This window comes from Carassius gibelio, chromosome A13, assembly GCF_023724105.1.
Source record: "Carassius gibelio isolate Cgi1373 ecotype wild population from Czech Republic chromosome A13, carGib1.2-hapl.c, whole genome shotgun sequence".
Classification (NCBI taxonomy): Eukaryota; Metazoa; Chordata; class Actinopteri; order Cypriniformes; family Cyprinidae; genus Carassius; species Carassius gibelio.
The window spans coordinates 9,415,900-9,440,487 of NC_068383.1; the positions used below are offsets into that span (position 1 = coordinate 9,415,900).

At 36.3% G+C, this 24,588-nt stretch overlaps 1 protein-coding gene across 2 annotated transcripts in view; it reads right to left on the reverse strand.

Moving 5' to 3' along the window:
• Positions 1-10,573: 10,573 nt before the first annotated feature.
• Positions 10,574-24,588, reverse strand: part of LOC128026053 (protein jagged-2) — a 32,288-nt gene continuing 18,273 nt past the window's right edge. The window contains exons 7-26 of one of the 2 annotated variants that reach the window (XM_052612774.1): positions 24,428-24,547; positions 24,132-24,245; positions 23,899-24,012; positions 22,014-22,127; positions 21,246-21,292; positions 20,482-20,655; positions 20,238-20,388; positions 19,912-20,076; positions 19,686-19,799; positions 19,267-19,380; positions 19,073-19,186; positions 18,872-18,988; positions 18,627-18,654; positions 18,316-18,401; positions 17,689-17,802; positions 16,716-16,831; positions 16,090-16,344; positions 15,875-16,006; positions 14,104-14,257; positions 10,574-13,610 (exon numbers count right to left, since the gene is read on the reverse strand). In XM_052612774.1, the coding sequence (XP_052468734.1) occupies positions 13,144-13,610; positions 14,104-14,257; positions 15,875-16,006; positions 16,090-16,344; positions 16,716-16,831; positions 17,689-17,802; positions 18,316-18,401; positions 18,627-18,654; positions 18,872-18,988; positions 19,073-19,186; positions 19,267-19,380; positions 19,686-19,799; positions 19,912-20,076; positions 20,238-20,388; positions 20,482-20,655; positions 21,246-21,292; positions 22,014-22,127; positions 23,899-24,012; positions 24,132-24,245; positions 24,428-24,547 (2,810 nt within the window). In that variant the 3' untranslated portion in view covers positions 10,574-13,143. The remainder of the gene's footprint in view (positions 13,611-14,103; positions 14,258-15,874; positions 16,007-16,089; positions 16,345-16,715; positions 16,832-17,688; positions 17,803-18,315; positions 18,402-18,626; positions 18,655-18,871; positions 18,989-19,072; positions 19,187-19,266; positions 19,381-19,685; positions 19,800-19,911; positions 20,077-20,237; positions 20,389-20,481; positions 20,656-21,245; positions 21,293-22,013; positions 22,128-23,898; positions 24,013-24,131; positions 24,246-24,427; positions 24,548-24,588) is intronic. The other variant, XM_052612775.1, reaches the window with a different exon arrangement.

Below are 24,588 nucleotides of genomic sequence, written 5' to 3' on the forward strand. Positions count from 1 at the left end.
TTTCAAACATTTACAAAACATTAAAAAAAATGTGCAACCATATTAATTCATACAGAGATTCCTGTTATGACAACTCTCTGAGTTTAGCATGGTTATATAAAAACAAAATTAGGTCAATGTGTTTGGTCTCGGTGGAATAGATCTACTACACTGTTGCTGCTGCAGAGAAGTACCAAGACTTGCTACTGCCAGTACATCCATGACATGCTGCTGTGGCATATAAGAAACTTTGCCGTCCAGCTTAACACTATGCGCACGCTGAAGTTAGCAAATATACATACGTTGTAAGCTGGTGAGAGAAGACCCCAGTATCCATCTGAGCAAAATATATGATTTATATTAACTGTCATTGATATTACTTTTATACTCTTGTTGTGTATTAAAGCCATTAGGACGATAAAAAGTGTGTGACTTTTTAGACTGAATCAATCGCACACTCAGCACAGCTATGGAAAACATCAACCTAATAAATTAATAAATCGGTATGTCCTCCGAACAGTTGCAGCATTCACTGTATTTACTGTCATGAGAGATGTTAGTTTGATTGGAAAATAAGGCTTCACATCTGAAACTATTAGAAAACAAGTGGATTCAAAACTTTATAGTTACTCAGGTGTATACTTTGCTATAACTTAGTGATACAACTACCATAGTTGGCTACTAATAATGGCAACTAAAAATGTGATATTTTGTCCTACAGCACATTTCACTGTTTCTGTCTCCCACCAGTGTTAATTTACTACAGTTTTTGTATACTGTTTTAGTATTACTGATGTTTTAACATTACATTTGACTTATTTTTAATAGTTATGAATAATAGCAGCCCTCTCTGCTGGTCTGTGTTTACATGCTCCAGGACAGACTCTCCAGACTGTCGATTCATTAGTAGTGGGGATTTTTTAATGACTCTTTCCACAGGTTGCATAGTCACGTCTGTGTGTGGCAACAAGCGTCTTTTTTTGTAAGTGAGTCACTGAATCTTTATTCAACTGATTCGTTCAACAACACTGATTCATTCATGATCGAAACATGGAGCTATGGGTTAAAATAACTCATCCTTGCTTGATATTAACCCTGCCACTTCAGAAGGCAATATTAGTTTTGTATCCTTCATCTGGCCTATTTCGAAGGAAAACATCAGGTTTAGATATATTTTGACCAGTTTCTGGCACAGGTCAGCATGATAAAGGTTTCCAAGAAACCCATCAAATAAAGCGGAAGTTACTGTGTTCAATTTTAGCTAAAAACTGATAAACCGTACTTCCACATCCTCTTTTCTAGTGCCTTCTCTTTTCCTGGAGAGCTACATCCACCCAACTTTGAGCAGTGAGAAACTATGTCTGATAAATATTACTGACCAGGCTATGGATGGAGAGGACTATAAAAATATAAAATGTCACTACAAGATGCAAAGGTCAGTGTTTCAGTGATGTCCCACCAACTGCCACCTGCCTTTCTAGATTTATCCAGTAGACTAGTGTTGAATGAAGCATCATCACAGCTGCATTGCATATGTGTCCTAGATTCAAACTGATATTTTGAGGGGTTCGAGGAAGCCCTCCATCTTAATGAATGGATTTGAGATGAGAATGCACTTTAAAAGACTCCATGTGTTTGGTGCTTGGGTCAATCTCAAAGTAAAAGGTGCCACAGCTGCTAATGTGTAAAGGTTTATGCTGCCGTTTTTGCAGTGGTAAGACTTACGGTGAGTGGGAATTGCCAGCAATGTTATAACAATGCTTGAATTATGATATGATATGAATTATGATATGACGTAATTCTTTTTTTTTCTTTATCTGATTAGATTCATCAGGTATGATAATACAGTCACGTCAAACCTATTTAATCATATAACAATGCAAAATAACTTAATAAATGCTGATAATGCATGACAGATCCCTTTGTTTTTAATTTAAAAAGGAGACAAAAGCTATGTTGACATTCCAGCCTGTCAATTCTGCCTGACGTTACTAAAAACTAACCTGCACAGTAGAGGAGGCCCAATGTAAGCCTAAACTAAACATTTCTACTACTATTGCAAATAATTCGTAGGTCTCCAAGCACCATGTACTCAAGTTCCATGAAAACATGTGAGGGGTGTAAGAATGATAATCAGTGCATTATTTGATAAGATAGCAAGTGCTGATTTGAAAACTCCAGCGATGAAATTCTGAGAAACATAAATGTCATGTTTTAGAGCCTTTTTAGATTTTAAGCTCTTTTCCGAAGAGTGCATTCATTTGCAGGGATGATCCTTGCCTTGTCTCTTGCCATAAGGATAAAAAAAAAAGTATTGTAAGGTCCAGATTTGTTACTCACCTCACTGCTGCTTGCAGGGCTTGAGTTTAATGTGTATTTATTGGGCTGATTATGCTTTGTGAATTACAGGTATACTCAGTTAAAAAACGAACAAATCTGTGCTGCATATGCTGTCACTTTTTTATTTTAATTAATCCTTGCTGATGAAAGTATTAATAATTTTAAAAAATCATAAAAAAAAATATGTATATTTTCCCTCAAAGCTGTAGAAAAAAAAAATTGTGTAATTAATTTTTTGAATCAAATACAAATTTCTGTACTATTCTTCATTTCAATATTTGTTTAATTTTTCTTAGGTGAAAATGTTTAATAAACCTATATCTCTAGTTTTTTTTCTTTAACCCCTGTTCATTTGCTTTCTGTGGATTATGGTCATGGAAACAGTTTCCGATCAAACGTCACACCCTGAGTAAATTCCTCTCGTGACGCATTATGAATGAAAACACACTTGTTCCTTTTCTCAAACACTCCCTACTTGCATGCAAAGTGCACAAACAGACAAAAAGAATGAACAGTCTTTTGTTTTGTTATTTGGTTGGTTTCAGAATATGGATATTGAATCATATCTCAAATTAAAACAGATTTTTCCCTTTTTTTTCAATCATTAGCCTATTTACATAATCTTTCAGAAAAATCCTTTCGAGTTGTGTGTGGGACCATGTCTGTCAGTGGTTGACCATCAGCTCAACTCCCTGCTGAGTTAATGGTTTTGCCAACTCTCTTTACACTCTCTGGGAGTAATGAAAAGGCTGGATTTTTCTTGGTGACTTTTGATGAGTTTATGAGTCTATTTTTACTCATTTGCTCAGAACTAGCACACATTGTATACACCAATATTGCATGTACCATTTACTACTGTTCTTATTTTAGTTAGCTTATTGTTGATTGGATGGTGAAATGCAGAGTTGTAACACGTAACAGACACAAATGAGGGGTGGCAACATTTCAGATGCAACACTCAATGTGTCACTACATTAATATCACAGTGGCCCACCATTAGTGGTCACTTTAATGGGTCAGTTCCCTTTGAACTGATCTGCGTCCTCTAAGGATCCCTCTCAGGTGACGCATTCTGCAGTTACCAGTAATAATTCACGCAGCAGTGTGTGTTTATCTATGTGTGTTGGATGGTTTATTTTAGGACTGGCTCCATTACCAAGGCTGGGAAAAGTCTGCGTCTCATTGAGGGAGACAGTAGTCTGTCACACCTATTAACACACGCGCATGCATACACACACACAATCCCAGGCTACACCCCACAGCCTAGGGACAGTTCCCAGACTCTGCTGGTGTGTTACCATCCTACAGAAGCTGGTTAATGACAGTAACTAATGAAGACATGACCAAATGAAGACTCACGATAAATCAATAAACCACTATAAAAGTCTCATCTGAGATGCACAACCTCACACACACTTCCATGACTCCAGGGACAAACACTTGGGTAAATGATGACATCATGAAAGTGTATCCAGCATCAGTAGAGATAGAGAGAGAGAGAGAGAGAGAGTGAGTGTGTGTGTGTGTGTGTGTGTGTGTGTGTGTGTGTGTGTGTGTGTGAATATACCGGAATGCAAACTGATTATACAAATTTGATTTAATTCTACTAGCTTCAATATGGGTTATTTGTACTATACAAATGTAGAATTTCACCCTTAAATCAGTATGTAAATATCAACTGATCAGATGTTTGCAGGTGGAAAAATTGTTATTTTAGTTTTATTTCAATAAAAAGCTTAGTCAATGCCACAGTCTTTGCCATTTTTAATTTTTGTGTCTGTGTAATAAAAAAAAAACATTCTCTAATGGCAGGTAATGTAACGTTGCACCTTCATTTGAGTGATTTAGTGAGGTTAATGAGTTTTCTTTGAAGAAACACATACATGCATATGTTCAGTGATCAGAAGTGGAACAGCTGAGGAATGACTGGACTCATCTGAGAGCAACAGCTGCAACCTAACTACTCCCAGAGATATGAGAAAACAGATATATGGGCACAGACACTAACACACAGACACACACTACACTAACAAGTGACTCAATACAAGTGGTTATAGATCTGCAGCATGCATAGGAGGGACATTTATTTCCAAATATCTTTTCTTAATTTCAAATATCAGAACAGCATAGCTGTGGCTTCAAGGGTCATGGCCAGATTTCCGGTGTTGGTGGAGTTACTGTGCACACACAATCTGATTTCAGTTTCAGAGGGACCACAGATGCATGGATATGTGCTGTAGGTAAATATGTCTGTATGGAGGAAATTGACAAAGCTGCCAGTGTGTGATGAAATACACCATTTATTACAAATGCACTTTGTATCTAAACCATCTACTCTGCTGCTTTCTCACTAATTCACTCTTGACACTTAAAGAAGTAGCCTAGAGCATTAACCAGTTTAATGCTTATAACAAGGGCAATTAAGATGCATCGTAGTTTCTCAGTCTGAAGGTTTTTGACACTGAACCTGCAGCCCACACAAAGATAAATGGATGCATTGCAATGCATTCATAATTTTCCATAAATATGTTTGCATATAGACAAATGGACTAAAGGTAGGAGAACAAGCAATCTAACATTTGCTGTAACATAATACTTGATTTGAAAAAGCACACACACTCATGGTTTGTTTATGTAAATGAGTAATGGTTCATTGATAGGTTGACAGGGCAGCTGTCTGTATGACAACGGACAGCTGCGTTGGTAAAGACAGCTGAACGATCGCTCAGACACATGCATGTGCTCATAGACACACACTGCTCTTTACTTGTTTGGTTTACAAAAACAAATTAACATGCACCTTATCATACAGTACATGAGTAAAGGGTAAAGACTTAATTTTTTTAAGGCAACTATAATGAAGCTTGTGAACAAGTTGTTAATGAACCAACCCTATACATTACTGAAAACTGTAGTTAATGTTTTTTCATTTAATGAACAATATAATGCAAGTATTGAGACTAGCCTCATCTTGCTTGCTGATTTAATGTTATATATATTGTATAGCGCTTTATACAATACTGGTTGTGTCAAAGCAACTTTACAGTGTCTAACAGGTAAATATGAGTGTTGAATAGCAAACTATTCATCTTGCTTTTCTTTTCTGCATACTGTAAGGGTGGATCCACCCTAAAATGGAAAAAAAGAAAGGAAGAATTGCTTAGCTCGTATTTATTATCCGGGATAGCACTGGATGAGATCTTAATTGTGTCAGTAGAAAGGTAAACCTTGGGAGAAACCAGGTTCAGGTGGGGGCCAGTTCTCCTCTGGCCAGACAAAACCAGCATTGCATGTTTTAATTACAGGCTGCAACACTATATATATATATATATATATATATATATATATATATATATATATATATATATATATAATTTGTTCAGCATAACATTATCTGTTTGAACAAACATCTTCTAGTTTCATTTTACAAACCTAAATTAATTGCATGCAAACATTTTTCACAATTTTATTGCATTTAACAAGTTTGTTTAATTGCATACAGAAGTTACATTTTATCTCAGTCGTGTTCTCCAGACAAGGGCATTTTCTATAAATATCACTAACCCTGAGCCTTTAATCACTACACATCATCATCTGTGAGTAACTTTTACACCTGGTCTTGAATCACACAGATTCAGACCCAACCCCCCGATAGAGTGAAGATAGAGTGGTATGCTTTAACAATGTTATGAATAGAGCTTCAGTTAAGAGCTGATCTTTGATCAGTTTTTCCCATTATCTAGCTAATCTACTCCATTACACATATGGCAACTGTGCAGGCCTCATTTAGGAAATGACCTTTGATGGAAAAGACTTGTGTTTGAGACTATGCTGTAGCTGCACCCTCAGCACTATAGTAATTAAGTGGAGACAAGTGAAGAGAAGAGGGTCAGAGATGGTAAAGCGCAGACTAATAAAAAAAAAAGATTAATTTGTTTTATGATCATTTTGTTATGTTTCATTTTACTGTTCAATTCACTTAAATAGGGTTGAGTGAGTGCTTTTTTTTTTTTTTTTTTTTTTTTTTTGCTATAAATCGATCAGTAATTATGGAGCATGATCTGAACCAGGAGTGTAAAATGAAGATTTTATTTAGTGTTCACTTCTATTTATGTACACAGATGTAGCAGAATCTTTTGCTTTTAGCTTTTTGACCAATAGAGGATGTAAGTCTAAAAAGAATACAAATGTCAAAGTTGCATGTTGCATAAAAGTAGATTAGACAGTATATTTGAAAATACATTGAGTGTATTATTTATCATTTACTATTTTTTAGAAGTAGAATGTGACATTATATCCTGTTGCAAAAAACGTATTGAAAGTTCAGAAGAAATCATCATTCATCTCCTCAAAGTGAAGTGTTACCGCACCTTTAATGAGACATCTGTGCAGCAGTGGGACGTCCAGGAGGGAGATTGAGACATGATACCACATGAATGCCTGTATTACCAATCTTTTAGAAAGAGAGAGACAGGAATAGCCAAGTAAGTAAAAATGTGCGTGCATACATGAGTGTCAAAAAAGCTAATTGTTTAACTTGTTTTTCTTTTCTGCATTACTGTAAGGATGCATCCACCCTAAAATAGAGAAAAAGAAAGGAGGAATTGCTTAACTTGTATTTATTATCTTGGATAGCACTGGATATGAGATCTTAATCATGTCAGTAGAAAGGTGAATGTAACACCCTCTGTGTCAGGGCCTGGAATAACACAGGTCCTTTCTTGCCCCAACATCAAATGAAAATCACTCCAGCAGTCTTTTTTTTTTTCAAATAGAAATTTAATTCAGGGTGTGGCGCGTACGTGTGCATGTTAAATGAGATCTATGCTGCTACATGATTTTTGCAAGCACAGATCGACTGAACACACACATGCATGGATGCTTTTGCAAAGTTTACGCTCATGCCTGAAAAGACCTTTGTGATTTGAAAGATTTCAGTCACAAAGATTGTTATTCAGTTTGGACAGAATTTAAGTTACGTTACATAATTTAAATCGGTTTACATCGAGATTTAATCTGTCTTAGGTCACACGCTTCTTATACTCTGAGACGTGATAAATTGCTGAGATATGCTAGAAACGTTGGTGGCATCTTCTGTAATAGTCCTGGAGAATGATTTAGACATGCATGGTTGTTCATATATGGAACAAGGTAAGAGGGCAGATCAAAACATGCCCAAGAATGGGGAGCAGGAATTTAATGATTAATCAATGTTATAATACAATCACTGTCCTTCAGCTGCTCAGAAACTCACACCTGAAATGCCCAACTATTTGTGGTTGATGCAAATAGTGTTTTTTTAGGGCTGCTATTTAACATTTATACAGTATTTCATTATTTGGTTTTAAACCACAGTTAGTAATGAAAGTTTTAGGATGAGAGGAGTTTCAGTTGGCAGCTGCTGTAGTTTTCTGCCAGCACTAGCTGAATGAATTTCATTTGCGAGCAAGAGGAATTCTGGGATGTGTACAGTGCCAGCATGAAGTCTTAAACCCACAGAGGGTCTTTAGCAGCTGTTTCCACAAACAATTAAGGTATTGAGACAAGTGAAATACAGGCGTCGACTCATCTTTAGTCTCCCACTGGAAATCCAAGCATGGATCCATCATGTGTTTCATACACTGTTCTGCATTTAAAATAAAATACCCACCACTTCAATGCTTTCTTTTTTGTAATGTTCAGAGTTTAGCTTTTATCTGAAAATGGTTTGCTGGTTATCAACATTTTGTGTGCTGTGTTTGAGCATGTATAGAATTTATTTATATTTTAAATTAAAAGTACTGACTATAAATTAAGATCAGGTATAAAATAAGGCATGAATGCCAAAAAAAAAACAATATGCACTAAATGGCACAAAAGCTCTTTTAAATGGGAATAATATTTTTGTCCACATCGTGAACATACTGTATTGCTGGGATGTTATAGGTTCCCAGCATACATTGCAGGATTAATATATTTTGTGGTTCCGGTTATACAGATTTACTTTAAAAAATTTTTGTTTTGTAATTGTAATGGTTTGTTATTTGATGTGTTGTGATGTAAACAAACTATTTGGCTGAAGGAGGCATCTTGCTTTTAGTGAATGTACAAATTCAAAATGAGAAAATAAAATGTTATAGGACATTTATGCATCATATTGCCCTTTGTAGCATTTTCAGTTTACCCAACTCAATTTTGAGTTATGACAAATTCAAAGCAAAGTCAGTTTACAGCATATTTTCTGATTTAATTTCTTCCCTCTTTGTCATTCTCTCTCAGCTTATAAAACAGAAATGTGAGGTTCACCTCAAGTTGAGGTGCTGGAGGCTGTTGGCAGTACACATGTGTTCACTAAATTCTTTTCTTTATGTCTGTGCATGCAGCTCAGATTTTAAACTCTACAGTTTAGCATGGAGCTAACATCCAACAAATCAAAGCATGCTCACTCATACACTCATGCCAAAGAACCTACATGTAAACCTTCTGCTGTTGACATTGAAGTATAAATTACAGTATGGCAAGAAAAACACACTCCTGAAAAAGACACTTTTCCACTACCACAGACGTGTTACAGGATAAAGTAATTTCAGCCCAGAGTTCAGACCAAGGGCACCAGGCCACCTAACAGAACCTGACAGTGCAAAATCAGAGACTGGGGCTCTCCAGCTCCAGTTCTGGAGAGCTAGTGTCCTGTAGTACCAATCCTAATTTAACCCAATTTATTTGCAATCAGTTCCAAAAACATTAATTTCAGGTGTTTTTGGTTGGGTTAGTGCTAAACTCAGAAGGACACTGGCCTTCCAGAATTGGAATTGAGGAGCCCTTGATGTTGAACAGTGGTTCCCAACCACATTCCTGGAGGAATATAAGAATTAAGATTTTGATGCTTTTTCAACTTTAGTTAGTGTCTTGTGTTCATCAATAACTATGCACTGAGCCAGCTAACCAATCAGGGTACAATTCGTGTTTCTGAAGGAGGGGTTTCTCCTTCGCAAAGAGGAAGTAAATAAGTTGTTTGAGATTGCGAGACTGCGAACAGAGGTAATGCAATCTTGTGCTCCGATTTCTAATGATTTTGCCCATTAATAGTTAAATTAAAAAATATACTGCAGGGCTGTCCTAAGAATGGTGCAAGGAGCAACCCCAGCTTGGGACAGCCCTGATATACTTTAATATAAAACAACTCTCAAATGTAATTTCATTTATAGAGCCCAATAGCCCCTGTTACTTTCATTCTATGTGAAACAAGCATGAACTTCTTATTTTTTGACAAAATATTTTCGGGGTAAACTATAGTACCAATCAAAAGTTTTTTTTTTTTTTCGTTTTTTTGAAAGCACGCAACCCGATCTCATGACAATTCGTACTTTTTTGACGATGTGGCTTATTCATATGAATTCGTACGACCACACTCGTACAAATTCATGAGATTTTTGCCAAATCGTACATATTTTACGAGTTGCACAATTCGTGTGAATTTGTACGAATGACCTACACCTAACCCCGCCCCTAAACCTAACCGTCACTGGAATTTAGACAAATCGTATAAAATCGTACGAATGAGGTCATACAAATTCGTACGAATAAGCCACCTCGTAAAATACGTACGAATTGGTCGTGAGATAGTATTGAAGCATGTCTATTATGCTCACCAGGACTGCCAATTATTTAATAAATATACAGGAAAAACTGATATATTATTGCAAACTAACTCTTATCTTAATATATTTTAAAAGCTAATTTATTCCTGTGATGGCAAAGCTGAATTTTCACCAGTCATTACTCCAGTCTTCAGTGTCACATGATCCTTCAGAAATCATTCAAGAAACTTCTCAATACTTTTCTTATTGTTATCAATGTTGAAATCAGTTGTGTTGCTTAATTTTGTTTTCATCTTTACTGGTTGTTTGTCAATGCTTTACTTACAGCCTTATCCTCCAGAAAGATCCGGTAATCCAAGGTGAATAGTTTTGAAAAGAAATGGAGGAATTTTTTATGTGGGTGTGTCTTTCTTTTCCTTGGGAAATTGAAGCCCTGAGACCCGGGATGAGTTAGAACAGGTTAATCTTTAAGAGAGATGATACACATCGTTACTCTGACTGAGTCAAAACAAAACCTACATTATGTTATCAGTCACGTCAACTCCATGAGGATTTGTCTCTAGCTCTGTGGATTTCACTGTCATGCATGATGTCAGCAGGTGACAGATGAGGTGCGAGCTTGTGTTTTCGGGTCTTCTTTTAAATATAAAAAAGAAATGAAGACATCACAAATGTAAAACTGTAAACCTCATAGGTACAAAAGTCTTTAATAAATACTTGTTGGGAAAATCAGACAGATTTAACAAATGAAATGCCAGATTCAGTACGACCATCAGTGCATGCAGAACAAATCAAAGCCAGTAATGTGATGGACTTTCTTTCATGTTATGGTAGTGTTTCAATTCCTTTATATTATAATAATGAAACTTTCTTAGAGGAGAGACATGATTCAGAATGTAAATCTGATTTACTGTCACATTTCACTAAATAAAACACGAAAATGAAAAAACAAATTGTTCCCTTCATTCAGCCACAGCAACATGCACTGATAAAATTTTTCTCACCTTCCAAAAAACCGTAATTGCATTTTATTTGACCCCAATCAAATATGACAGAACAGGAAAAATACCCCAGCCACCCCAAACAAGGGAGGATTTCACATAACATAAATCTTTACTCATATTGTTCTTTTGGAAAATGGTATTATAGTAATATAGTACCATTTAAAAAAATATATAATCTGATATTCAACACAATACTCAGAAGATACACTTTGAACTCAAGTGTTTTCTGTCTTTGACGTGGGTCAATACTCTGGTCCATTTGTGGTTCATTTTGAATTGTAGCATAATGACAAGCAATGGTGCAATGAAAACATTAAGAAAATAAAAATCTTCCAAAGACTTCCAACTTAACACCCCGACAGTCTGGGACACTAATATAAACACAATTATATCAGGACTGACACTGGCTTGAAAATGCAAGTGTTGGACTTTTCTAAAGGAAAAGAAAAGTGCCACTCAAACATGTAGCATAGTTCTTTGAAGTCTTTGAGTCTTTCTACTGTGAAGTACTGTAGACCTTCAGAAGAAGTCAGCTTTTGATCAGTGGCAAAACATTCTTTCAGCAAGGTCAACGTGTCCAATCCTTAGTCGACATTCATTAGGAAAGTCATAAAAACAACACAGATAATCTATTCTAACATGAAAATAGATCTATCATTTAAAGTATTTCTTATTATGTCCCCACAGATAGACTACCAACCTGTGGCCATTCTCCATATTTATATATAAAACATTTTCTGACTAACATAAATAAAAGGAATGACATTGTTGAAAAAGAGAGCGACTGAAGGAGAGAATAAGAAAAAGTAATAATTCTATGACAATGATAAAAAAAGGTGTCACATAATTTACTAAACTCAAATATACACAGCTATGTCTATTTACATATGTACATACGAATATTTTTCAATTTAATTAATTATCTCTCAGTGATTGAAGAACTAAAATCATTGTTCCTGTGTTTTGGGACAACACAATAGTGTGTTGACTGAAGTGGCCCTTGATTCTTTACATCATGACTATTCTGTTTATATGGCTAGCATGTGAAAAAAACTAAAGCAATCATTTATAACCATCAAGAGCAGAATACTCTTACTGTCTGGACTGAGTACAAATTCCCAAAGAAGGTAAATTTCAATATAAAAAAGTAAGCTTTTTATACTTAACAGTTTACCCAAAACTGTTTACTCACCCATATGTATCTGTTCATATATCTGTTTAACAAAAATGAATGAGGACTGAGGCTGTCGAGCTCTGTAATTATGAAATATGTTTTGAAAATCTGACGTCATACAACAGATTTGTGAGAAGGACAATCTTCAGTCTTTATTCACATAATATCTTCCTATCTGCCCTTGATCTCCTTGATGAGAGCGCTAGAGATTGTCTGATTCATGAACAAATGATTCACTTTTTCAATTAATCAGTTGATCCAGTTTAACTCCGAATGGGCTGGTTTTCAAACTCAATGACAATGGTTAAAAGCCCAACAGCAGGTAAGATATTAGTGAATAATAATTATGCAAGTTTTGGTCTGTTCATCACACAAAGCTAACATATGGCTCCAGATGACTTGTGATATAACTTAGCAATTTTATGATACTCTTATGATACTTTTCATCCCTTATGAAGCTTGAAATCTCCAAAGTTTTGTCTGACTTCCTACACTTTTATGTAACTTTGTGTTACACAAAAGAAAAAAACTCATACAGGTTTGGAATGACATGAGGGTGAGTATTAAATGATAACAGAATCTTCCTTTGGGTGAACTATTCATTTAAGAGCAACATTATAAAAATAAAAAAAACACAAGGTAAGCGCTATCATGACGGTTGAGTGAGGCACTTGTGTATATATACTGTACCTCTGGAAGATTTAACGGCTTCTAACACTTAACTTTGGGCAGGTCTGGACATAATCAAAAACACCTTAAAGCTGCCTATCGTTGATTCCTCCTCAGCCCCAAGGGTCAAAGGTCTCGCCACAGTTCACAAACATAATCTTAAAGTTCAGCTTTGTGTAAAAATGTCCTTCTTTTCAAGGAAAGTGAGTGCAAGCGTAAAAAAAAAAAAAGGATTTTGAAAACCATTCTTTGAATTTCGCATTTGCTGCATTTTCGTGACACAAATCTCTGTTTCATTTGACTACACAATGAAAAAAGAATGAAAAGCCCGGCAGCTTTCAGATCAGACAGCAAAAAAATACTTATCCAAAATATTTTTCCAGTTCGTCTGCTATTTTCATACGTAATGATCTTTTGTGTGCTCGCTTAATCGCTCGTTCACATTGTTCTTGCAGCGGTTGTCTTTGCTGCTGTAGTGTGTCCTCTTTGGCTGATTTTGGGCTGTAGTGGGAATAGTGTACACTGTGTCCACTTTAGTGTATGCAAGAGATGAGCACTTATGCAGAACCACCCCTTTTTCGCTCTCTTCATCTCCCTCTTCCTCTTCTTCCTCTCGCTCAGCTCCGTCTCCAATCCGATCCAGAGGGTAAAACAGGTTCTTGTTCTCCTGCAGCGGGTCTGTGTTGTCTTTGTAAGGTGTGTGAGTGCTCAGTAGTGTCCCGCGCTGGTTGTTGATGCTCTCCTCCATCTGCGTGTCCTCTCTTTGTCTAGCTTTCCTGTGTCTTCTGAACCACCACACGCAGACGATGACACATGAGAGCCATAATACCACAAACAGCACACACAGCAATGGGATGAGGTAACCTGTAGAGAGAGACACACACGAAAAAAACATATTCACTACCATTCAAACATTTTGTGTAAACAAGATTTTTTAATTTTTAATTTTAAGAAATTAATATTTTATCAAAAATAAAAAGTAAAAAATTATGTATAGCAGTTTCCCTAAAAAAAAAAAAAAAAAAAAAAAAGATAAATGAATTAAGCAGCAACTGTTTTCAACACGATAATAAAAAAAATCATATATAATATAATATAAGCAATTTTAGATTGATTTCTGAAGGATCATGAGACACTGAAGCCTGGAGGAAAGGCTGCTGAAAATTCAGCTTTGCCAAATTAATTTTTTTAAATAAATTAAAATAGAAAACATCTTACCAACCTCAAACTTTTTTTATTATTATTGTTATTATACTATATACATTTAAATAATTTTACGACTAAACTATAGTTTAAATAATAATTATTATGTTAATCGTTAATGTTATGATGTCTAAAAGAGACACATCTGACTCACCAACTTGAGGACGCGGGTCCTGAGATTCAACTCTGACCTCTCTCACAGCCAACAGCAATGTGCTGTTGTGAGGTTTGGACAGAACATCAATGATGGAGTGGACTACATCCTGTATCTGAGCTCGTCCCTCAACAACGGTGTTTTGCTCATATGACTGCGAAAATCAAAAAGAAAAAGAGCAAATGAAAATTTACAAAGACTCAAGCCCTTTCTTAGATGTATAGTCCTGTTGTTTTACTTACATTTACATAATTATCTCACTTACAACAACAACAGAGTCAATGTAATGATATTTGGCCCTTAAAATTTGGCCCAGTACACAATGGTGGAATATTAGTCAAATAAAAAAAAAGCTAAGAGCCAAATTGGAAGAGACACAGCACACACAACCTCACTACTGAAACAGGCAGACACAGGAATAAAAATTACGACATCCAGGAACATTTAAACCACAAAAATAAAACAGATAAAACAAACATTTCATCATGTAGCGAGCAATGAGAAAGTCCCTGTCCTATTAGGATAACTAACAAGGGAAAATCTCATTTGAATCTGGAAATACAGTTTTGTGAACTAATAATATTACTTTTTTATTCACTTTGGTTTTATAAGAAAGCATACTTAAATAAAAAACCTGAAAAAAGGAAAAGTACAGTCAGAGAAAAGGGAAGGAGGAATGATGGAGACATACTGGAATGACAAAGATAGAAAGAGAGCATAAAATAGGAGGAAAGGAATTTAGATTGAGGAAGGAAAAAAGAAATGAAAGAACTTAGACCTGACTGGGCAAGTTATTCACCTTTCCCTTAAATTTCATTGACAGCCACATGTAATTTGTCTTTGGTAATAAGGTATAACCACCCTGGAGTTCATGGGGGACATCCCAATGCTGGGCTTCAGAACAAAGCACAGTCTTTTGAGAGCTCACACCATAAAAGGTTCCTGCTTCTTTTCCAGAAAACTCTCAATGTTATAACATAAATCTTAACAGCATTACAACATCACAGAAAGAGAAGAACTAAGATTCTGGCCATTAAGGGCTTAAGGTAGTAGAAGACCAGACATTTCCCCAAGAGTCTGCATTACTTCAGCAGTGGTCTCAGAGAGAGTGAAGGAGATAAAGAGAGAAAGACCAGAGTGTGTAGAGCAGGACAGGTGAGGTATGTTAAAGGTTAAAATTGAATTTCTGATGTGAAAAAAAACATTTAGATTATCAGATTATCACATTTTTACAAACATTATTTGTAAGCTGTTTGACTATGATTTAAAGTTTTTTAAAGAAGTGCAAACTGGAAGAAGGACATGGAAATGTTATAAAGGAGAGACAAGACAGAAAGAAAGAAATAAACACTTCAAAGTGAAGGAAAACAGATGTTTTCAGGAAGAGCATGTTGTTGGATGAAAAAAATTCAGTATTTTGATGCACACTGTTTTACACTGCAATTAGGTTATTTTAGAGTAAATCCTTTTATGAGATCCGCAGACATAAATGTCACCACAGTTGTGTTTGTCAGCATGAAACTTGCGGACTTGGTTTTCTTGAAGGCCCAACTTTTTTAAGTAAAACGTTTTCATTTGTTGCCATTTAAAAACAGCATCTAATAAAAAAAATTATGATCTGACAAGAAAACTCGGGTGACAAGAAGTGTTTTTATGTTATATGTCAAGATTTGTTCCTTTTTTTCTTAGCGGCTCTGAGACTGAACATGAGTACTGGTACTGAGCAGATGAGGTAATCTTAATGACTGATGATTAAAGAAAGTTAGCTCACCATAGCAACCTCCACTGCATTTCGGCTGGAAGGTGATTGGTCACAAAGAATGTAAAGGGTGTGGTCCTTGGCCAGGGTTCGTGTGATTGGCAGATATGTTAGCTGCCTGCAGACACCTTCAGCAGTAGTGCCCTGTTAAACAAGTCCAAAACACTTTGATTGGAAAAATCAATTGTATCTGAAATAAAGAGCTTCATCTATCTGTCTTTCTGTACCTGCGGGACACTGTCAGAGTCAAATACAAGCGTGACACGAGCACAGTTGTTATCTAGGTAGCCATTGTTGGGAAGGCACCGGGTGCTGAAGGGCTGTAGATGTTCACGAGTGGAGCAAACACCCAGATGATGGCATGGTGGATGAAGGCAAGACAGGAAATTATGCTCTACACACTCCTGTCCTAGTGGACACACGGGGCGCTGTTGCTCATCAGAGTCGGACTGCAACAAGCAGGGCTGACGACCACAATGCACCTGTTGTGACAATTAAACAAATCTTAAATTTAAATTTATATCTACATAGAGCTAAATAATAAATAAAAATAATAATGAAAAAAAAATAATAATAATTGTAACATAAGTTGCGGGTTCGAGTCTCAATACAAGTGTATACAAGTGTACAAGTGTAATAATACAAATATATATATATATATATATATATATATATATATATATACATATATATATATATATATATAATGTTATGTTTGTGAGATTAAACAAAATTGAACAAAATTATTTCATTAATGAATTTTCACCTTTTCAACTTATTTTACACTGCATGTGACTGCAATTGGTAGTACAGTAGTACAGTAGCACAGTGTGAGGTAGATTGCTGGACTCACTTTAGTACATCTGATGTTTCCGTTCATGCACTGACAGCTGTTGCACTCATCCTCCCAGCGATCACCATGATGAACCTGCAACCCAGAGCGATCGCATGCCTTTCCAAAGCCAATAACTAAAGATGAAGAGAAACATAGTGAAAGAAAGAGAGATCAGATCATGAACATTTCAAGTGTTTAAACGTTGGAGGTTATTATTATTATTAATACTTCTGTTCAGCAGGGATTCATTGACTTGATCAAAGGTAGTGAAGACATTTATAATGTTTAAAATAAATGCTGTTCTTTTAAACTTTCTATCAATCAAAAAATCCTAAATAACAATATTTTGGTTTGTACAATATTGATTTAGAACAAGCACAAAATCAGCGTATTAGAATAATTTCTGAAGGATCATGTAACACTGAAGACTGATCTCAGCTTTGCCACCATATAAATAAATTACATATTAATATAGAAAGAGTCATTTAAAATTGTAAAAAATATTTCACAGTATTACTGTTTTCGCTGTATTTTTGATCAAATAAATGCAGTGATATGGAGCAGGGACCTCCATTATATACTGTACATAACTGAATGTTGCAATGTAAGCCCATCCTACAATAATCTGCATCAAATAATAAAATGCCATCCCATCAATTTTCAATAAATAAATAATCATAACATTTTACTTAATGCATTTTAATTTGGAAGGGACAATGAAACATTTAGGTGCATACATTTCGCTGTTTTTGTTTGTTTGTTTCAATGCATATTTAAAAAAAATAATAATAATTCCCACACAAAAGTTGTCAGATCCCATGCAGTACCACTTCAGGCCCCTGTTGAAGCCACTGAAACAGGCAATTTAGTCTAGTCCAGTTTTGTTTGGCCAAAGTTAAGGTGGACTCACATGACAGTAGACAGAAAATATTTCCAACACTTCATTTCTCATAATGCAAAGGAGAAGGGTGGTCTGTCAGTGGCAACTCACACTCCTGGCAGCGTGGTCCAGCTCGTCCCATGGGGCAAAGACAGTGAAATCCATTAATCTCATCCACACATGTGGCTCCATACGAACAGGGAGAGGACTGACACTCATCTATGTCTAAGATCGAGTGAGTGAAAGAAGCAGAGTGTAAGTCTGAATGTACCAAAAGCAGCATCGGATCTATTCTTCTGTATTGTGACATACATCTGAGTGAAATGGCTCATTGAAAAAGAAAAGAAATGCACAACGAGGAGTTCAGTTCGTTGGTTTTTGATTGAATTGAGGAAGATATGAATGCAGTTATGTCACCAGAGAGAAGTCTGTGATTCCACAGGAAGATTAATATTTGATAAAAAATTATGTGCTAAAAACTTTTTTGAATTGAATTGAATTGTGAATTGTTCACAAATTTAATTTTCATTTAAATGCATTTATAACACAGATTGAATTCCTCTTCATGCTTTAAAGTTGAAATGTGTAATTTTTGCTCGACTAGTTGCACTAAATAAAATGTGTGTTCAAACAGGTTTTCCAAACATTCCACTTGTAGATTAATATTTAATATTAATATTTTTTATATAAATGTAATCTGAATCAGATTCAGAGATATCTGCATTTTTATTTACTCACTAATGCGACAGTCAGGTCCTGCAAATCCAGGTGCACACTCACAGCGAAACCAGTTGATCCCGTCCACACACTGACCCCCATTATAACTACAGAAAGAGAGAGACAGAGAGACAGCATCTGAGGAGTACAAACTTGATCTTACCAGGTTACCAAGATGCATTAACTAGCACCTTTACTTGCCCACATTAGATGTTTGGGTTTAGAGACATTTATATTCTATACTCAGATTCAAAAGGTCAGCCAAAGTTTTGCGAGTGAGTTGTTTACGGGTACTTCTGTACTTCACGTATGTTATCTGTTGCATCACTTACCATGGATGAGGGTTGCAGTCATCGACATCTGAAAACAGAATGAAAACATCTCATGAAGGCAGAACTACCAGATGAAATATCAGAACTCGACCTGTCAGGGCAAATCACGGCCAGCACACCCCGAAGCCCAATCGCAGGTTTACACGTGGGAGTATTCACATTTACTCATCCACAAGGTTTAGTTGGCAGATATTTTGGGAATAGTGGGAGAGTTAGAAGAAATTCATAAGTGGGCGTGGCCTTACCTTGAGCACAGGTAGGCCCCTCCCATCCATCTTTACAGATGCAGGTAAAGACGCTGCCCCCTCCAATACAAGTCCCGCCATTTAGACATGGACCAGATTCACAGGAGCTGTTCATGGCTATCGAGAGAGAGACAGAGATAGTCAGAAAAATATAAATGTCTAAATGAGGCCAACAAGGAGGTGTTCCGGTTTCTATCTCACCTGTGTTACAGGTACTGCCACCCCAACCAGAGGAACACGCACATCGGAATGAGTCTCCATGATCATAGCATGTTCCTCCATTAGCGCATGTACTGGAATCACACTGACTGTCTCCTGTAACAACAAATTTACTTTGGGTACTAATACATACATTTAGATGCCTGAAATGACAACTAAAACATAAATTCCCTTACGTGAGTTACACATCTTTCCTTTCCAGTTGTCAGTGCAGCGACAGTAGAAATCATTCAGCAGATCGATGCACATGCCTCCATTCAAACAAGGCTCACTGTTACACTCGTTCACCTCTGAAGAGAAGATTATACATCAATCGCGGTTCTATGTGATATACTATATGCTAGACCCTGAACTAAAGCAGACTCAGATCAGCATTGTCAGATCTTGCTAGAAAACTGTACTGAGGAAAGAAGCTAGAGGTTGGTAAATTTAAGCAAGACTGCATTTATTTGAACAAAACCGTAAAAATGTGAAATACTTAAAATATCATTATTTTTGTGGAAATAAATCTCTATCTAGGGACTAAATGTGTTTAGAGCTCCACTACTATTAAGAGACAACAGCTAAGTTAAGCATGTAGAGCTGATATTTTTACCCAGCTCACAGAGTTGCCCATCAAAGCCATCAAGACAGACACAGCGAAAGGAGTTAATGTCATCAATGCATGTTCCTCCATTCTGACAAGGAGATGATGCACAGTCATTTATATCTGAGTGAGAAATTAGAAAGAAACCCCCGTTAATTGATGCTTTGTGTACTGTACATACTGCTTATAAAGCTTTAATCATGGCTTGTGTTTGGATGTGTGTACTATTACTCACTCTCATGACAGTATGTCCCAGTGAATCCTGGTTGGCAGGCACAGGTGAAGTTTCCTCCCTCCTGACTGATGCAGCGCCCATGAGGACCACACACATTTGATAGGATGTGCCAAACTGCTTTTGCTGTGCCATTAGTTGTCACAGCAATAGTACAACTGTCAATCACTAATGAGGAAAAAGAACACCATCCAAAACAAAATTAACCAAATATTGGCATCATAGTGTAATATCAGCAACTATATCTAGTGCATTCCTTGCGAATCACACAGCGCTGTGCTCTACTAATTGAAACACAATGCAGGACTTCAGTGAGGTAATTTGTTTACCTTGGCAGGTGCTGATTTTGCAGTGGTCTCGCAGCTGACTACATGTCTTCCCCTCATATTCATCGGCGCAGGCGCAGTAAAAATCTACCTGCATAGAGTGACACTGGCCTTTATTCTGACACGGGTTTGGACTGCATAGATCCACTTGCACCTTAAGAGAGAGTAAGAGACAGAGAAATTAGGAAATGAGCTCTTGAGGAAAAGAAAGGTCTTTGTGTGCTTTGTATGTAATTATTGACCTCACCTCGCAGTTGGTTCCGGTGTATCCGTATAGACACTCACACTCATAACCATTGGCCAACGGGCGGCAGCGTCCACCATTTTGGCAAGGGGAGCTGGCACACCTGCTTTGCTGCACTTCGCAGTGTCTTCCCATGAAGCCCGGCTGGCACTGGCACATGTAACCATGACGACCATCCTAACAAAAACACAGGTGGAGATGATTTGCAGGTGTGCAAGGCAGAAGCCCAAGAAAGCTTTTAAAAGTCAGGGAGCAATTAACTAAGAAATGATAACTTCAATTTAAATTCCATTACATGGTGTTTTCTTAAAGGGATAGTTCACCCAAAACTGAACTAAGAAATGACTTTTTTCCAAAAATTGGTATTTTGAAGAATACTGATAATCAAACCATTCTGGCCTTTGTTTTATAGACAAAAAAAAATATCACCCGAGACATTTCTCAGAAGAAAATAAGTCATACGGACAGATATGCTTAATTATTTACAGAACAACACCCATTTAATTTATTTTTATCTTATCTAATATTATTGATTCTTTGAGAAAAGAAGAAACATGCACATCTTGCAATCCTTAATCTCCATAAAAAGTATGACTTTTGAGTTTAAGTTGTTTATGGTTGATTTCACTGAGTTCTGCTATTATATATATATATATAAAAAACACAATTGTGCACTGTTTTGAGTGCTGGTAGTGGAGGATGCCGTGCAACTGATTCCACCCAGATTTTCTAAATAGACATGCCAAATAAAACAGGCATATGCCTACCTGACAGGTTCCTCCATTCTGACACTGACCATAACAGCTGTTGACATCTGTAAAATAATCAACACAATCAGCACAACATTCTGGTCCAAACTGTGTAAAAACACAAAGAAAAAGAAGAAAACAAGATCAAAACGGCTTTTGGACATGCAAGAGCAGGCAGATTAGCAGAATACACAATTAAGAGAAAACTTGTTGTAAGAGACAAATCAATTTTGGGAAATACATCTTTACGGTCACTGCTTCTCAAAAACGACCGCATGTTTCTGTTATCTGCATTAATCATGAAGACTGTTGGTCAGTTTTTCTATGCAATTAAAGGAAGCTTTCAAGCTTCAAAAAGACAAAAAAAGTACAATGAAAGCATAAAAGTGGCCTTCTGAAGCTACATGATAACTTGGTGTGATAAACAGAGCAAAATGTAACAGACCAGAATGCTTTTCTTGGAACATTTACCAGAACTAATCTTTTATTTGAGTCGATCTTTTCTAAGAATGAATTGATCCAGTTAACAAAACTGGCCGTAATGAATAATGACTTACAATTTAGCCTTTTTAATAGTACGGGGGAAGACAACATTTTATATGGGTTTGGATCATTTTTTGGGTGCACTATTGCTTTAAAGGGGTTTCTGCTTCAAGAAAAACAAAGCAGCTTCAATCAGCATTAGAAAAGAGGAAGAAGAGCAAACGTTTGCTGCTTTGCAGAAAAAGAGTGGGAAATGTATAAGGGATAAATACTTTGTAGACTTCATAGAGTTTGTATACTGACTGATAATACAGTTCGGTCCCACCCAGCCCGGGTAGCAGTTGCAATGATATCCACCAATTAGATTTTTACAAGCATAAGCGTTTAGACAAGGTCTCCTTGTACACTCATTCACATCTGTTTGAGAGAGAAAAGAAGGATGAGGGGAGAAAGAGACAGCATGACAGATCAAGCTCCACCACCAAGCTCAAGATCTCGGTTATGTCAAACCACATAAAAACTCAGATTCCCATGATGCATTGTGGGATATTCAGATACTTTATACTAAAAGCATTACATTTCATTTCCCGTGTGTGTGTTGTTACTACAGTATCAGTTATATCACACCTCCAAAACACATACCAGAAGTTCATAAAATGAAGGTCTTCTAAACATTCATGTTCTCTCATAAACGCATTGAGTCCCCCAAAACAGTAGGAGGGCAACAAGGGGGACTTCCAAGGAGGCCTCAAGATGACTTAAAATGATTTTATATAAGACATAAGCATTAAAATAAGGCAACTAAAAATAAACTATTTAAATGTTTAAATGTTTATTTTTTTTTATAGAACCGGGGGTTCTTAGAAAATGGGGTTAATTTTGAAAGTGCGATTTCTAGACCTGGAAAAGTCTTAAAGTTAAAGAATATAATACAGTCTTTCATGGGTATTTTTTTATAATAATTATAATACATTTATATTATCATATTTATGTATATATAATATATAGTTTATATAATAACATTGAATATTACTAGTAGTGTAGTATGTTTTTAATTAAATTATAAAAATAAAGACCACAATATATAACAACTGTAAATTACCAAAGTTTTCTTATTTGATCATTATAATAATTAAATGTGCAGTATAACTTTGAAACATGCAGAACATTGGACTATATCCCATTTATTTGCAGTATTTTAATTTTACATTCAATACCATTAATTATTAGCTTTTTTAACATTTAACAACTAATAAATCATGTGTAGGTCCCTTGCAAACTCCCATTTGGTAAACCCTGACAAAATGTTTAATGTGTATACGTAGGTGACTACAGTAGGTATAAAAAGCGGATAAAAGTTGTGTGTGGCGTTGTATGCTACAGTATATGGGACTGATGTTATGCAACAGATGAAATCGAACTCTCTTCTCAATCCTGCACAGGTAACCCTGCCTGCTCCACACCTGAGACCGGAGTGCAACCTGGGAAACCCGACCCGCCCTCTATAACCAGACACCACGGCTACAATTCCACAATGCGCTTGTTTACAGGTTATTAAGCATTTCCTGTAGCACTATCAGTGGAGTAAAATACTTCCACCACACCCCTTTTGGAAGTCTTTCTCCACCCCATAATCACTCTAATATAGTCCCGCAAAAAGATAAATTTAGCCCCCGTCTTGGCAGTTGCTAGGCCCGTTGATATATATATATATATATATATATATAGCTTTACTTAAATCACCTGGGTCCGGTTGCAGATAATATTCAGCTATCTGCCATGACCACACAACCTTGGACGAAATTCCATATCACACACATACAGTACATACCCACAAACTCAGGTTAAATAAACATACAAGCACGCAATGCCAACATATATACATAGTTGCAGGCATATCACATGCTCATGCGCTCACAAAAATCAATCAAAGTGCATAAATGCACTGTAAAACAATCAACTGTGAGTAATTTGTGGTGTAAGATGTAAGCGTGACATTCAGTTACACACCTCATTACATTAAACAAGCAATATGTACACTCAGAAAACTGCTGATATTTGAGAGGTGCCATCCAGCCCCCTATTTTGACATGTACGATCCAGTTAAACGTAGTACTGTTTTGTGGCCCCCAGTAGATTTCAGTAAAAAAAATCTATCATATGAATTCATGCACACACTAAGTCTCACCTATCTGGCAGGTCTTGCCAGTCCACTGTGGCGGGCATATGCATTCAAAGTCATTCTCCAGATCAAAGCAGGTCCCCCCATGAGTGCACGGGTTTGGCATGCACTCATCTATGTCTGAAATGTGCATACACAAACAAAAAACATATAGAAAATTAAAATAAATATGCATAATATATACATTTATTGTACAGTTTGCCTCATCTAGATTCAATAAAATGTGATTGACTTCTGACCTTTAGCACATGTTGGGCCATCCCATCCTGGGGGACAGTGGCACTCAAACCCTGATGCCAGCTCATGACATGTCCCAGCATTTGCACATGGGTTTGACATGCATGCATGCTCGGCTGTAAGGTACAAACACACACCCATTTTGCTATACCTTTTTAAACTCAAATCACAGGTTGGGATAAGCATTTCTTTTCTATATATTATTTTTTACCATTCCTACATTTCTATATTAAGATTATTCTATTAAAAATGAGAATTACATAACAACTTATGTCAGAGTTTTTGTAAGCTTTCTTACCGATTTGACAGTTTTTCCCGGAGTAACCCTCTGGGCAGGAGCAGAAATATTCATCTGGCTCTGTATTCAGACACGTGCCTCCATTTACACAGGGCTTGTGTGTGCCACAGTAATTTAAATCTGTGCAGAAACAAAACAAAATCAGTCTTTTCTAGCAAGAA